Genomic DNA, 17,131 nt, shown 5'->3' with positions numbered 1-17,131 from the left:
TGGTGCTGGAGGCTTATAGGGCTTGGATGTTAAAGCCCTATGAAGGGAGTCTTGATGAGACTTCCTCCACCTCTCAGTGGCATGATCCACATCCTTGAGCTCGAACAAGATGGATCCCTCTAGAGAGGAATGTCTGAGCCTATTGATCTCGGTGCTAGGGACCTTCTGATGGAATCTCTCAGTTACTGCATCCCGACATTTCAGAATGGTATTTGCCAACAAGTTCGAGACTTGGTGGGCCAGAAACTCGATCGTACGAGTACCTGAGAGAAGGAAGGTTTCCATAGCTTTCCTGGTACGTTCTTTGGAGAAATCCTCAGAACGTATCAGGATACCTAAGGTCCCCAACCAGATGTCGAGCCATGAAGTGGCTTGCATAGCACACTTCGTAACTTTCTCCTGGTTGAGGATCTCGGCTGCCGAGAATGAGACCTGCCAGTTGGAGAATCTCTCAAGAGGGACTCCCCTGGTAAGCTCTTCTAGTGAGTGGTGAAGAGGAAGAGCTAAACAAGGCTCCTCAAGGATCTCGAAGTACCTCCTCTGCTGTACGCGAGGAGGTGGGAGGAGCTTGTTGGTGGCACTGGAACGGTTGGAGGAGGACATCTCGGAGAGCTGTAGAGAGATCTTGTCCCTGGTACTCTTAACCCCTTGAGACCTGGGCAGTGCTGCACTGGTCTTGGAGGGTTTCTGAGTACCAAAGACATGGTCCAAGACCGTGTCCTTGCCCTCTCGAGGAGGGATCTCTGGGTCGAAAAACCCATTGAGAGCCCTCATTAGAGTTAGAATTTGCCATAATGCATGTTCTGACTCTTGCTGGTCTCCTATTGTAGGACTTGCAGCGAAGTCTCCTTCTGTCCCCAAAGGCTCTTCTTGGGGAGAGTCGCGGATGTTCCCTGAGTGGCTAGCTGGCTCTATCCTAGTCCTAGTAGAGGACTTCGGCAATGTTTTGGAGTTCTTAGATTCCTTCCAGGGAAGGATGTAGGACTCCAACATTGCCGAGGGTGGCATGTTCCTTTCAATCCCCGACTGAGTAGACACCTCGGCGTGAGGAGAGGTTTCCCCATTGGTGCGATGGGGGAAAGTCTCTCCTCACGTGATTCCCATGGGGAAGGGAAATCTTCATCTGAAAGGGAAGGAGAGGCAGTCTGGGGAAAAGAAAGAACCTGCCTCGAAGGTCTGCGTGGAGTCAGTTTAGACCTTGGGGAAGTTACCGTGTCTGGAACTCACGTTTTTCTCTTCAAAGGGGTAAAAGCAGCCATGGATCTGTGCCCTAATTCAGAGAAGACAGGCTTGAAAGCCTGCGTTACGGCTCTGATCAGTGCACCGAACCAGGGCTGTTGGCTGACAGATGCGCTGTCAGACATACCCTTTGAAGGGACAGGAATTGAAGGATCCCTGGGAGGAGTCCTCATCATTGGTGGGTTCGCCTGTGATGGCTTTGGGATCCTGGACCCCTCTAGATGTTTCCCTTCTCCCACAATGCCCGGTGGTATGCGCTTGCGGGGACGGGAATGAGGCGATGGCGACCTTGCCGTGCGTAGTTCTGCAGTCTCGCGTGCGGGAGGATATTGACGTTCGCGCGAGGGAGAATAATGGGGCTCGCACGAGGGAGAATAATGGGGCTCGCGCGTGGGAGAATACAGGGGTTGCATGCGGGAGACTATGGCCGTGGGGGAGACTGTTGGTGCGCGAGCGGGAGACTGTTGGCGCGTACGCGCAGGATCAATGCGTTGACTGCGCGGGCGTGAGTTCGCGCGTACCTGTACCAGCCGTAGGGCGCGCGCGCAGGAGAAAGATCCCTAGCGCGCGGGTGCGCAGTTGAAACGTGTGAGGTACATGGGCGCGCGATAGAACATTGGCGCGAATCCTTTGGAGAGGATAGGCGAGTGTGCGCGTATCCTCGCGAATGCGTGCGGGAGAAGGCTGGTGCGACGGCGAGCGCTGGCGCGATGGTACTAGTTGGCGTGTGGGAGAAGCCAGCTTTGTTAACTTCCCAGCAGCGCCCAGATCAGTAGATTGTTGGTGAGCAGGAGAGTTAGCTGTTGGGCGCGTTTGCACACGGGCAGGAGACTGATGGCACGCGGGAGATCGCTGGCGAGCAGGAGAGCGCTGGCGCGCAGGAGGTTGATGGCGCGCAGGTGAGAGTTGGCGTGCAGCTGGGCGCAGGCGTGTAGGGGAATGTTTGCGCTTAGGCTCAGGCAAGACCTGGCGCGCAAGAGAACGTGGGCGCGTATGTGCATGAGGGCGTGCATAGCGCGTGATGGAGCTATGCTCCTGTTAGGACGTATCGTGCTGGCGCATAAGCCCTTGATGCCCTGTGTTAGGGTTTAGTGATGGGGCCTGATGAGCTACTAAAGAGCGCTCGTCAGGTTTCGTTGGCGCATAGCGCGTATCTGGTTGACGCGCCTCAGCATGCTCAGGTGAAGCCTTGTTAGGCCTATGTAAAAAAGGTGACGGCAGGTCGGCAGGTCTGTTGGGTGGAAGGTCAACGTGTCCTTTACAAGGACAACCTTCCACTGAAGGAGATCGCGAACGATCTGCAGAAAGGTCCAGGACCAGTGCAGGAACAGTGATAGGTGATTGGTCTCGAGGCACCTCTGCTGTAGACTGCAGGTGAAGGAAGGCCTCTTTGGCGAAGAGGAAGGCGAGCCTTCCGACGAATGCGCCCTCTGGGGGCCGTTGAATCAGCAAGCTGACCTTCTGCAGTCCTCCGAAGAGGAGTCTCTGTAAGTGAACTCCCCCGAGGGGAAGAAACACCAGCAGGAGAGACTGACGATGGACTTAGTTTCTCCCTCGTAGGTTGAACAGAGACGGGAGAAACTAAGCCATCAGCTACTATAGGGTTTGAAGAGGCACAGGTGATGGATGATACCACATTGGATACCTCTGACACCACAACGTCGACAAGAGACAGAGGATCAACCTCTGCCGGTGACGGTGATTGCTTGACAGCAGCATCCAATCGGATGTAGTTAAGCAAAACCTCCTTGGAGGGCGAACCCGTAAGCCCCAAGGAGGACCAAAGCTGAAAAGGGGGGTTAGTGACATATCCTCCCTAGGGGGGAGAGGTGTAGCTGCTTCGCTAGGGGAAGCAATGTCATCTCTCAAGCCCCGAGGTTGGTAAACAGTACATCGGTCTACGCTACCACTCGACGGTCTCTCGAAAGAGACCGACCGAGTGGGAGCTTCGGAAGAGGTTTGGGCAACGGAAGAAGAGGCCATGGGTTTTTCTCCTTTCAAAGAAACCTTCGAAGGAGAAATATCCCGTTTGGACTTCTCCTTCCGTCGTCGCAAAAACCTCTCCCACTGGGAGGGAGACCACTCCCTACACTCACTACACCTGTTGTTTGTATCACACCGTTGGCCCCCTACAAGAAGGACAAAGGGCGTGAGGATCAGTCTCGACTGCCGACATGGACATGAATGTTCCACAGGGGAGGTCGGGAAACCCAGGGCAGGTGCGCATGATCGCAGAGCCCAACTTCACAAACAGAACTAGAAAAAGACAAAAACATTAAATGGCTGCCAAATGACAGTGAGGATGAGAGCGGACTTGTCCGACTACCATCTGAGCCGAGAGCAAAGTGAGAGGGGGGGGGGGGGGGGTAGCAAGCTACCTTCCCCTACCCCCGCTAACTAGCGGTGTGGGTAGTAAACCCTTGTTAAAAATTAATGGCTCGTCATTTCAGCTACGCTGAAAGTAATACTCCTATTAAATAGCGTGGTTTGTATTCCAGTTACGGAACAAACACTTTTTTTTCTCATTTCAGGAAACATTCCCTTTTGGTTCCTCCCCCCCTCTTGGATCTCAGCAAATAGTGCTCAATTATCATAGAATAAGTGCTTAAAATAGTTTTATTCTATTTCCATATTTAGATTTTAGGTGAATTTTTTGTATTAATTTTTTTTGTACACATTTCTTTAATTTACTTGTAATAAATATTTTTTTTTGGACTTGACTTTTATTTACTTTTTTTGAAGATTAGAATATTCTTTGAAGTTTTTTTGCTATTAAAAGGTTGTGAATTGATTTGTAAATGAATTTTTTATGAATTTTTTTTGGACCTCAGGTCGAGGTTGACCCACGATACCTATTTAAGTTGGTCAAATAACGATACCTATCCAGGGTTAATATTAGCAATGTTACAGCTTGCATTGAATGCTTCCGTATGACAATTAAATGATAACCAAGAATCCCATTTATCATCTTGAAGTTTCATTCTAATTTCCTTTATTAATCCGTAGCACTCAAATATTTTATGTAGCACACCATAATTAGCTTCGAATGGGATTTGGGTAACGTGCAGTATTTTCAATTTTCCTGTGTTGCCCAAATTATACTCTTTTCAAATGTTCAAAGAAAAGTCCTTTTTAGTTCCTAAGTTGTCAACGGAATTTTCTTTAAATGAACTGCCACAGGTCATCAACAGTGCCGGGGGCGAGTCAGCATATCCAGGGGAGGGGGTGTCGTTGTCACAAGAATCCATAAGAAAAAAGAAAAGAGAAATGTGATATTTCAAATTGTTTGATTCACCTGCTTGAGAGCATTAAGGCATCACATGTTGGAAAGGAAATTTGCACTCTCCACTACCGGCACAATGAAAGTATACTTCCCAGATGGTCCACTCCGTACCCTATACAAAGAATAGCACCAAAACAGATATAGAGGGACAGGTGTAAGCTGAACCCGCCTGTTAGGACTGAGACCAAGAAACTATGGAATCATCCTCCCCATATCTGTAATGATGGGCTTCCAGCCAAAAGCCGAGAGTCCTACCCCAAGCATTGGATCCCCTTAGATTCCGAAGACCCAACAACACTTGAGAATAGTTCCGCCAAAAAGGTCGAACCATCTTCGGGATGGCTGAGATCATCCAATACTCTCACATATAGCTTTGAGCACAAATACCTCCCAACCGTGACATCTCCTCCCATTCATCAAAGCAGGCAGCAATAACGGATGTAGAAACATCCATGCAAGTGGCAATAATAGATGTGGAGACATCCACACCATTGAAAAAGAAAAAAGACATATATATGTAAATATATACACATATACATATGGGAAATTTTACTCATAAAGTTGGGACGGCAACATGAAAGAAAAGTTTATAAAATCAGGATAACGTCGAAGTAATATTAAAAGGAAGAGAAAGATGAGAAAGAGAGAAATCTAGATTCAAACTGGGGGAGCAATTTCCCCAAGTTCGAGAGCCCTCTTGCCCGTCACCAGGTTTCTGTGCTGAAGCTCAATGACTTCATCAAGGCATTCTCTCATTAAGAGGGTCAGATAGGCAATTGAATTATGCACATTTTGGCAATAGTTTCATACAAATCAAATAAAAATTAATCAAGATATAGCAAAATAATATTTTTGGCCTTTTAATTATCTTGACCTTTGACCCAGTCACTTCCAAATTCTAGTCAAATTGTCCTTGGATTATGACTAATCATCCAACCAAATTTCATGAGATTCAGTCAAGTAGTTTTTGACTTATGCAAATCATAAACACACAAACATACAAACAAATAAATACAAGCCTAGCAAAACATAACCTTCGCCGCAACGAAGGTGGCAAAGGTAAAAATATATCCACTGTAGTCATGTACCTGTATGTCTCTGATCCATGAGACTAACTCCAACATTAAAAATTTGTTCCAATATTTTTCTAACCCTCAGGTACAAACACCACTTGAAAAAAAATGTATTTTAAACAACCGTTTGAATAAATTTTTTCATGAATTACTGCAATGGTGAAATAAAAATCCTTATTATAAATTTGGCATCATGAAAGACTTTTTACAAAACAAGAAAACTCTTGTATATCACTGTATACAGATAAACTTTAAAGATAACTAACCTGCTTTGGACAATGGTATTTGGATCAACGACAGTTTTTCTTATTTTGCTAAATTTCTTCAAAGCGCTGAACTGACCAACAGCTTCAGAGCTCTTTCTCTTGGGCAATTGGGTTTTAACAAAAGGGTTCTTTGATTTTAGTGCTTCAGGCTCTTTTTGGTCAATGTCCTCGAAGGATATTTCATTGACATTCTCATCATCAAGAGCATCACAGAGCATATGCAAAGCATCATCACCGACATTCTCCTCTTCCTCTTTGACCTTTTCCTGCGAAGGGTATTCTACTTCATTTGACAATGGTTTCACCTTCTTTTCTACCATTCCATACATACTCTGAAGATCTCCTTCTGTTACTTCAGTAGGGAATTCCTCCTCTATTAGAAAGAATGAAAATAGGGATAAGTCACATGTCACGACTTTTACAAGACGTAAGTTAACTTTCAAAATATCACAAATTCTTAAAGTAATTGTATTTTTCCTAAATATACAAACCTGAGTCCTCTACTAAAGGAGAATAAATAACAGTGAAGCTGCAACGCAACACTTAAAATCATAACGAGTTAAAACGACTGGCAGGTAATCACTTATTGGCACCAGAGTGACAGCCACCTCCCCGCTACCTCACTGACAACTTCACTTAGATCGTAACCTGGGATTTTCTTGAGGCTGGTGATAGTGGGAAAGATTGAGTAAAGGACTCAGGTTTGTATAGTTAGGAAAAATAAAAATAACTTTAAAAGTAACTCAAAACTCAAGCATCTTGTATCCTAAAAGAGTAAGGGTTGATTACACATTGTGAGTACCAAAGGAAAAATGAGTGGGTTTCATGGCCCTGGCATTTAATGGTTATTTTTAAGTTGGAATTCTCTGTGTAGTAGACCTGGCAAGTAAAGGGTTTGCTGATGCTGTGACTTGAAAACCATTTCAAAATTGTGTTTGCCTGGCTAAATTGAAATACGCTTTTGTAATAAATCGCTATTCCTTGTAAAGAGTGTGGGGAAAGACCTCTTCCATGCTTGAGCAGAGAAAAACTACATGCCAAGTGAGCTTACCTAACTATCAGATCAAATCCAGCTGAGAAGATATTTTGAAGTTGTACCCCAAGATATGGGGAGATTGAAAGTAAAGGTAAAGCCCAGTAATTCTTTACTTTCATCCCAGTCTTACTCGTAACCTCAGCCCTTGATCCGCAGTTACTAATCTGGTGATAGGAACAGAGGCAACTATACCACCCGCTAAACAATCTTGAGGAGTGCAACTAGGGATCTGTGGGTCACATTCCGCAGGTAGCAAGCTGTGAGCACTGTCTGATGCTTTCACTACCTGCATCACACAGAAATTCCTCTTAAAAGCTAAAGTAGTACAGTACCTCTTATGTCGCAAGCTTTTACTTGCGTCCATTCTGTGGAAGAGGAAGTGGGTGTGCAAGAGATGACCTTTCCTAGCCAAAAGGAGATTGTTTTCAAGGATATCTTCTTCTTTGATCTTCCCATGCTCACGAAATGTTGCAGGTGAGTTTCAATACTCCTTGTCTACTTGAGATAAAACCTCAGTGCTTCTCACAGGATGCAATAATAGCTGATCAGGATCATAAGTTATATCCCTAAAAACCCTGGATTTGCATTTTAGCTATGAAGTTAGGGATGAAGGAGAGTGTGACCTGCTTCCAACCCCCCTTGAATGGGTGATGTTGAACAAAATACTGAGGAGTTGGCTGACTCGTTTAGCTAAAGCTAAAGTGAGCAGGGAAATAATTTTCAGGGTAAGGTCCCGGTCTGAGGTTCACCTCACCAGTTCATAGGGCGCCCTCTTTAAGGAACGTAATACCCTAACAATGTTCCATGATAATGGACTCCACCAAACTGGAGGACAGGTCTGCCCAAACTTTCTGGAGCATTAAGATTTCTTCCGAAGAGGAAATTTCTACACATTTACTCTAAAGATTTGGCTCAAGGCCAAACGAACAGAGGTTCTGAGAGGAGAGCTACTCCTCCCACAATATCACCACAAAAGAGGCCAGACTTGGCTTGGTAGAGAGCTGCCAAGGGCTTTCTGAGGTATCTAGACATCTACTGCGTTGTCTCTCATGAAAAGCCTATCTCTAAGAGAAGATCCTGGATAACCTCCATGTATGAAGATGAATGGATCCTGGATTATAGTAGAAAAGGTGCTGAAACGCGTCCATGAACGCTGATTCCCGGCCTGGAATTGGAAAGTTGTATGTTAGGAACTTTCTGTACAGCGATATTGCAAAGAGGTCTATTTTGGGGAATCCCATAAAGTCAAGGACTTCAATGCTACTGGATGACAGAGACTACACCAAGCCAACTTCTTGGGTCTTCCAGCTCAACTAGTCTGCTACCATGTTCCTCTTACCTGGGATGAGGCTGGTTGATAGCTTAATGGCAATGTCCTCCTCACTCAAGAGTCCTTACTGGTGGTACATATATTTATGCTGCACTTGAGTCACTTGTTAATGAATATGGAGGATTGGAAAAATGTTCTTGCATTGTAACAGATGGTACAAGAGCTTTGACTGGCAATAACGTGGGACTTGTTGGTTTACTGAAGAAAAAGGGAATAGATTATAACACACTGCACTGCACTATCCACCAAAAAGTATTATGTGGCAAGGTATTACAGATAAGTGATGTCATGCAGTGTGGTCAGTATGGTGAATTTAATCAGAGTTGGCAATAAGTTACAGCAACTCAGAAAATGTATATCTTTCCTTGAAGAAGTGATTGCAGATTTTAGTGATGTTCTCTTGCAATCAAATTTGGCTCAAGTGCTGGAAAAATGCTCTAATTTTTTTTTACACTCCAGAAAGATATTCTTTCCTTCCTTCAAAAGAAACAGTTTGGCAATACAACACTGTACAAAACTTAGCTACAAGAGAGAGACTTTTACTTTGCTCTCTACAATTTCTCAGACATAAGCACCCATTTGGATGTACTTAATCTGATATTACAAGGCAGGCAACAAAATGTTTCTCAACTGGTTGGGAGCATCAAAGGTTTTGCTTAAGAAAGTGATCTTGCAGTTTTCATCATGTCGTGAGCTCATGACATGATATAAAGTCAGACTTTTCATGATTGTCTAAAAACAAGGAGAAAGCTTATCTCTTGAATTTAAAAACTGATTTAGAGACTTTGAGAAGCTGAAGTCCAGTCTTTTATTATCTAACCACCAAATGAAGTTGATGTGGAGGCCCAGTTACCAGAACTTCAGCTTGAGTTGTGCGAGCTACAGTTTGACTCGTTGTTTACAAAGAAAGATATAAAAGAGAAGAATATCTGGATGTTGACTTGCAAGGACAAAGACGTTGCCTTTAAGCTGCACTCAATGTTTGGTAGTACATATGTGAATAAATTTTTCAAGTAAAGAGCAAGTAAGTTCTAAACCAGAAATCTATAGGAAAATAAAAAAATAAATAATGTTTGTTTCAGTCTTCTCACTACCAACGTTGGTATTGATATGGAGGGTCTTATAAAAGATAAGCTGCATCATCAGACTTCCCATTATCAAGCAAGAACTAACATCACCTTTTTTATTTGTTCACAGCAATTACTGATATACTTATTATTAATTATAAACCTATTATCATTATTTTTCTTTAGCATGAGGCCCTGCATTTATAACTTATGTGGCATTTTAAGATCACAAGGTGATTTTCTTTTCTTTAATATTTGGTCTTGCCCAACTTCTTAATACACACACACACACACACACACACACATATATATATATATATATATATATATATATATATATATATATATATATATATGGATAAATATCAACTCAACATCGTGTTCAAATAGAAATTAATTTCTACCTCATAATTGGGATCGAACGCTGGCCCCTTCTAATGAAAGGCCAGGTCGAAACCAACCATGCCATGAGAGGCCATAAAAGAAGTCGGAAGCTAACTGCTACCCAGCAGTTCAGCATTTACCTGGCGAGACATCAGTCTCTTACCAGCGAGTTTTCCCCGACTTCCCGGCCCACCACGTGACACAATTGGTAGTAATTCATTGAAATTACCCCTAATGAGTCAATATGGATAAATATCAACACAACATCGTGTTCAAATAGAAATAAATTTCTACCTCATACCTGGGATCGAACGTTGGCCCCTTCTAATGAAAGGCCAGGTCGAAACCAACCATGCCACGAGAGGCCATAAAAGAAGTCGGAACCTGACTGCTACCCAGCAGTTCAGCATTTACCTGGCGAGACATCAGTCTCTTACCAGCGAGTTTACCCCGATTTCCCGGCCCACCACGTGACACAATTGGTAGTAATTCATTTTCCTAGGATCGTGACCTGCGGGTGTACTGTCAGGATCCGCTCTGTGAATAAAGTAGGTGAGTTTTGCCCTTAGTTGTTTTAGGGATAAGTTTGATCCTGAGGTTTCGCCTATGAAGAGCTGTCCTTCCTTGAATTCTGAAGTTCTTCGAAGTTAGAGCTTAAGACACTCTACTGGACATAGAGAGACATCTTCCTTCAGAGGGCAGATTCTCCAAGGACCCTACCTCTTGGTGGGAAGCTCGTTTTTCGCGAGAAAGGTAGGTTCGGGAAAAAAATTCAGTTCTCCCTCTTCTGTGAACTGAATATGGCCCTCGTTTCTAGATAGGGCCACTATTTCACTAACTCTAGCCCCTGAGGCTATAGCGAACAAGAATATCACTTTGTGTTAGACCCTTTAGGGTATAATCTTCCTTGTTCAAGTTCGAAGCATAGTGCAAGACTTTGTCCTAGAAACATGATATGGGCTTTGGAGGGATTGCTGGTTTAAGTCTAGCGCATGCTTTCGGAATCTTAATGAAGATTTCGTTCGACAGGTCCACCTGGAAGGCATAAATAAGAGGTCTAGTAAAAGCTGATTTACACGTAGTTATCGTGGTGGAAGCCAAGCCTTGCTCATGAAGGTGGATGAAGGACAGGCAGAAGTATATTGAGATTTCTGCTGGCCTGTTTGCTTTGACAAAGGAGACCCACTTCTTCCAAGACTATTCATATTGTCTTCTGGTTGACTTTGACTTGTATTCTTCAATAAAGTCGATGTTGTCTTTTAAGATCCCGAACCTTTTCTTGGCTGCTAAGGCAAGAAAATCATGAGATGTAGGGTTTGGGTTCTCAATGATGAAGCGTAGACAGTCGAATTCTGAACCAGTTGGGATAGAACTGGGTTCGATAGAGGAAACAGCCTCAGCCTCAGTTTTATCACTAGAGGGAACCAATTGCTCCAGGGCCATTTGGGGGCCACTACTGCTGCTGTCCCCTTGAAGGATCTCAGCTTGTTGAGGACCTTCAGCAGGAGATTTGTTGGAGGGAAAAGATAGATATAATTCCATCTGTTCCAATCAAGGGACATGGCATCCGTCGCTTCTGCCCGAGGGTCCTTGTATGGGGCTACATATCAATGTAGTTTCTTGTTGTCGCTCGTTGCGAAGAGGTCGATCTGCAGTTCTGGGACTTTTTCCAAGATGAAGGAGAATGAGTCTTCGTCTAGGGACCATTCTGACTCTATCGGTTTTCGCCTGGATAGAACGTCCGCCGTCACATTGCAGAACACTTGTAGGTGAACTGCTGATAAGTGCCATCTTTTCTTTCTTGCCAAGCGAAAGATGGCCAACATCACGTGATTGATGTAGGGCAATCTCAAGCCTGGTCGGTTCAGAGATTTCACTATCACCTAGCTGTCCAAGACTAACTTGACGTGGGCTGATCTGTGAAGGATAGTTCCTTCAATGTTAGGAAGACTGCCATGGCTTCCAGAATGTTGATGTGAAAGGTCTTGAACTGGTGTGACCAGTTCCCTTGTACCTTCCAATTGATGGGAATGACCTCCCCATCCTTCCGGTGAGGCATCAGTGTGGATGACTACTGACGGTTGAGGTGGTTGTAAGGGAATTGTCCTTGCTAGGCTCTTGACCTTCGACCACGGCACCAGAAGCGATCGCAGTAAGGTCGGTGTCAATCTCTGTTGATCTCTTCGAACGTTTGATGAGTATCTTCTCCAGACTCCTGACGGATCCTTTAGTTGTGCTCTCAGCACTGGGTCTATTACTGCTGCAAACCCAAGAGCCCAGTACTCTTTCCTGTTGGCGTCTTGAAATCTTGTTGGATTTCAGTAGTCTCTCAGCAGAACCCGTAATCTCTCTCCTCTTCTTCGGTGGAATGGAGAGGCGGTGTGACTGCAAGTGCCAATGGATTCCTAACCATTGAAACTCCTGAGCTGGAGAGAGGCGAGACTACTTGTGGTTGAGCTTGAAGCCTAGGTGACCCAGGAACTGAATCACCTTCGTGGCTGTCTGCAGACAAGCACTCTTGGATGCTGCCCACATCAGCCAGTCGTCCAGGTATGCTGCTACCTGAATGCCTTCTAAGCGTAGCTGTTGTACGACTGTGTCCCCAAGTTTTGTGAATATCCTTGGGGCTATGTTTAGTCCAAAGGGCATGGCTGTGAAGACATACTTTGTCTTCTGTAGCTTGAATCGTAGGTAGGAGGAGAGGGGGCAGGTGACTGGAAGGTGCCATTAAGAATCTGCCAGGTCTATTGAGACTGTGTACGCCCCTTTCGGTAACAGGGTCCTTATGTGTTGTAAGGTTAACATCCGGAACTTGTTTTCGATGAACTTGTTGAGTGGAGATAAGTCTAGAATGACTCTGAGTTTGTCCGAGTCTTTCTTGGGAACACAAAACAGCCTTCCCTGGAATTTGATGGACTTTGCTTTCCTTATGACCTTTTTGTTCAAGAGTTCTAAGGTATATTCTTCCAATAAGGGGGTGGAGTATTGGAGGAATTGAGGAAAGGAAGGTGTGGAGTTTTGTTTCATTTCCACCTTAGTCTATTCTTGATTAGGCTGCGGACCCAGGGATCGAAGGTTCAACGATCCTGAAAGTGGAAGAGTCTTCCTCCTACCTGGAGCCTCTCATTGCTTAGATGATCCGTAGGGTTTGTTACCCTGACCACGTCCTCCTCTACTCCTTGAGAGGTTTCTTGAGGAGCTCTTCTAGATGGTCTACCTTTAGGGCAAAAGGTAGTGGTGTGCCTCTCAAAGCCTGGGTTATAGGCTGGTGACTGGGCTACTAACTGCTGAGGCACCATCTGGAATGTGGTTTGCGGCTGGGCAACCATTTGGGGGACTGTGGTCATGGTAACAGTGGGATGCTGAGCAGGTCTAAGAGGCCCTTGTGGCTTCTTTGTCTTCCTGTTCTTGGGTTGGGGACCAGCGTCAGAGGATGATTTCCTCTTGGAAGACATGCCCCACTTCTGGAGAAGGTTCCTATTCTCCGTGGCGGCTTTAGTAATGACCTCCTGGACCACTTCTTTTGGGATGAGGTCCTTGCCCCAAATGCATGAAGTGATCAACTTCCTGGGCTCGTGTTTGACCGTTGCATTGGCAAACACGTACTCTCTACAGGCCCTCCTGGCCTTCATGGAAGCGTACATGTACATGTCCTTCACTAGGGCAGCCATGTGCATCTTGGCTAGGACCGTGTACATATCTGGGGTACTTGAAATGCCTGCACACATCTCCGTGGAGTTCTGGCGAGACAGAGAGGCGGCTAGTCTCTCTTTTATCTCCTGTTCCCTTCGCAGAAGAAAGTCCAACAACTTTGGAAGGTTCTCGTTGAACTGCTGTCCTGCAATATCTGGATCTATTTTCGTGATCGTGAAGGTTAGATGGACCTCATTCCAGTCCTTCTTGCCCGTAGGCAGGGCTAGAGACAATGGTTTACATTCCTCTAGCGTAGGACATGGTTTGCCCGCAACAACTGCTTTTAGTACGCAGTGGAGAGCTTTAGCCGTCAAGGGAAAAGCTCTGGAGGAAGGAGCAAGGAAGGTAAGGTGCCTCTTGCTCAAAGCAGAAACCTTCGAGTTCGTATAGCCGGCTTTCTTCAGGCTACTCGTAAAGAGAGCCTGTGCCTTGTCATGATCAAAGACCATGAACTCCTTAGGTTCCGTCTCTTCTTTAGATGCAGGTTCGCTCTTCAACCTCACGAAGCACTCCGGGTAAGCCGATAAGTTCGTCCAGAATTGGAGATCGTTGAGGGGTATGGCCCCCATCTTCTCCGAGACGTAGAGTTTTCCATTCATCATGGGCATGAGCTCCACATACCTCCAGGGTTTTGTTTCGGAGCATTGGGGTCAGAGACTTTGGGCTGCTTCTGGGAGCCGCTAAAAGCAGCTGCGCAGTGTGCTTCCCTGACTTACCTTTTCATCTCTTGCTGTTCCTTGCGCATAGTTTCCATCTTCATTTGGATCTGCGCCATGAACGCTTCACCCTTGGGGAACAGCGGGTCTGGTTGAGGGGTTGGGGCTGAAGAGGTTGACGGCACAAGTCGATATGCCGTCACAGACAGTAGCGGGTCTTCCGTCACTGTCGATACGGATCCTTCTTCCTCCTCAGGTGGCTGGGCCACCTCTTCTTCAGGGTCTTCTTGAAGAAGATCCTTTTCGGTGTCCAAGGACACCTCTGACATCCTTTCCTGATGGATGTCCATGCCTTCCACAGCCTGGTTAATGTCAGCCTCTATCATCAGTTGTATGAAGGGAGGCTTGACCTGTGCCTGAGGCACAACCGCGTCGGATGTTGGATTAGGGAACAGAAGGCTTCTCATCGTTTAGCTTGGTAGGTAAGGTCTCGGAGAGTTCTTCTGGACTCCCCTTACCCATTTTTGAAGCGTTTCCCTCGCAGTATCCCTCTACTCCGCCGTCTCGTGATCACCGAAACCCTCGGACATCAAGGCCGAGCAGACGGTGCAACCCTTCGGATCCCAATACCCCAGGGTTTCAGTTGCGATGGAGCAGGGGGAATGAGATCTGCGCATCTTGTGGCTACAAAAGTCCCTACTTTTGTGGTTGCAGTACATAACTGCACACTTCACCTTAGCCTCCTCCTGTAAGGAAAGAAAGAGTGAAATGAGAATGGGGTAATTTATCATACTGATAAATATATTCACATGCATTATAGTAATCCTTACTATTATAATTATAGCTTAGGATAGTAAGCTAGAAAGGAAATAAGAAAGACAAATATCTGTGTTTCCTGTCCAAGCAATTGCTGTGACCTCCCTCAATATTAATATTTTAAAATTTCCTTATTAGGGAAATACAGGGTGGAATAGCTCTAGTACTTAGAGCTGGAGTCAGTGTATACTAGCACTAACTCCCCCACAAGTGAACTATTAATACTGTAGGGTAAAAATGTTTGTGTTCTGATGATCTAGGATACATCAGAATGTTGAAGGAATGCGTCACCTCAACATTTGCTTAGCGGTCTCAACAATGACCTATGAAAGGATACACAGAGTATGTTGGAAAATCATACTACTGTATGATATATACTGTAGTTTTCTAACTGAAGTATTTGCTATACTGCAGGAATACTGGCTACTGTATAATCTTATAATGTAGTTCTGCCGGCATACTACCGGTCTATGCTAGTACCTGGCAGCAATAGCCAGCAGAGAGAGAGAGAGAAAGAATGGAGAGAAGGACTACCGTATTATTATAGTTTAGTACAATAATCATGGTTGTAGAGACTACTGTCTCTACTGCCTTCTTTCCAGAATGAGGATTCAAATGGAAGGGGAGAGAATGTAATAATTCTAGCTTCCATCCAACCACAATATCTGTTTCCAGCTGCACTGCCAGTTACAGGGTTTCTGGATGGCAGTCCAAGGAAGGACTGAAGAATACTCAAAGTTGTAATGGGTCTCCCACCGGCAGCCGTCATGGCCGGCTCAACCTTTCCCGGAGCCTTGCTTCAGTTAGGGGGAAGGTTGAAGCGGCAATAAACCGCCTTTGTAGGAGCCCGGCCGACATCGTAATCAGCCCGGCAAGCGGGGATATTGTAGAATACCGGCCACAGGGGTTGTGACGGCTAGGCCGTCACTAAAGGACAGAAGGGGGAAGGGAAAGGGTCTTATATTTTGCATAGAAAGAAGGCGGCAGGTATGCCTCCTGCTTTCGGCTACAAATCAAGGAAACATAGTTTCCTATGCCGGTGCCGTCTTGGGCGGCAGAGGAATAACGATTTCTTAGCCTAAGACAAGGCCGGATATAAGACTTGTCTTCTAGTCCACAAGGGAGAAGGATGGCGGCAACTGTACAACCACTTTCAGTTGTGGACTAGGGAAGCCGGGGTTCTTATGCCGGCAACCGTGTAACCGGCAGGGGAATGACTAATTCCCCACCGGTAGTGTTGCCAAAACAAGACTGAATACTCTGAGTTACTATCGTATTTCAAAGCTGGGATACTCACCGGCATAGAGGATGGACAGATACACTATCTAAGTCAAGCCGGAGTACACTACTCTATAGCAAGACAAAAGATAGGGTTGCCGCCTAGCGACGGTACTCAGAGGGAATGAAGGGTTTATCCTTATTTCTCTAAATGAGACGAGTATCGAATTATGATAGTAATTCTAGGAGATGTTCTATCTCCGATTGAATTAATAAAACGATACCATAGGATAAAGGGGGATAACGTTACTAAAGTATACTAAAACGCGTTAGGCTAGCCTAACTCGAGTCGGGTTCTCGGCTACTCTATATCACCGAGGCCCTATTGTATACTATCGAAACGTTTTATCAGAAGAGGAAATATTAAATGTGTAAATCTTACCTTCACTAGCATAATTTGCCTAAATAGCCAGAATTTCATTATAGCTAAGTACCAGGGACGTCGTACTACTAACTAAATAAAGCATTTATGGCGTACGACAGCAGTCCACAATGGCCGCCTCCGGTGTTGGCTCTGCTCCACTAAACACATCAAAATTATGCTAATTTAACTGCGAGAAGGGAGCCAAAAATTACAAACAGGAAAGATTGAATACTCAACTTTCCTGAGGATGAAGATGCTGGAGATTGCATTGTAATAATCCTTTATAATAGTAACAACACCGAGAGCAAGTGGGAGAAACACCGTGCTTAATTCGCTACTACAAAAGGATTAGTTTGCCGGGGTGGTACCGGGAGGGGATCCACCGGGTAACATTGATAACGGCTCCCCTTCAATTTCGTCACTTTTCCCCCTCAATGCGAAAACTCTACTCGGGGTGAAGATTGCTATGTGCAGTATCAAGAAATAACTCTGCTGATATTATGCGATATCCTTAAGAGTTATATTAAGGATACTCGCGCCAAGAGTTAGAATTCTGGAGACCTGTGGCCAATTCTCTGGGAGTATCACTGTAGCCAAATATCCCTTAGAAAGCTGCTTAAAGGAACCTCCCATCAGGACGACATGG

General features: G+C 45.2%; 1 protein-coding gene across 3 annotated transcripts in view; it reads right to left on the bottom strand.

Moving 5' to 3' along the window:
• Positions 1-17,131, bottom strand: part of tos (Exonuclease tos) — a 330,838-nt gene that overhangs the window by 71,436 nt on the left and 242,271 nt on the right. For all 3 annotated transcript variants that reach the window (XR_011044196.1, XM_068371244.1, XM_068371245.1), the window contains exon 8: positions 5,862-6,234. Coding sequence is in view for 2 of the 3 variants with exons in the window: in XM_068371244.1 (XP_068227345.1) it covers positions 5,862-6,234 (373 nt within the window). In the remaining variant the exon portion in view is untranslated. The remainder of the gene's footprint in view (positions 1-5,861; positions 6,235-17,131) is intronic.

Source organism: Palaemon carinicauda, chromosome 3, assembly GCF_036898095.1.
Source record: "Palaemon carinicauda isolate YSFRI2023 chromosome 3, ASM3689809v2, whole genome shotgun sequence".
NCBI lineage: Eukaryota > Metazoa > Arthropoda > Malacostraca > Decapoda > Palaemonidae > Palaemon > Palaemon carinicauda.
This window is presented reverse-complemented; position numbering and strand designations above follow the sequence as displayed.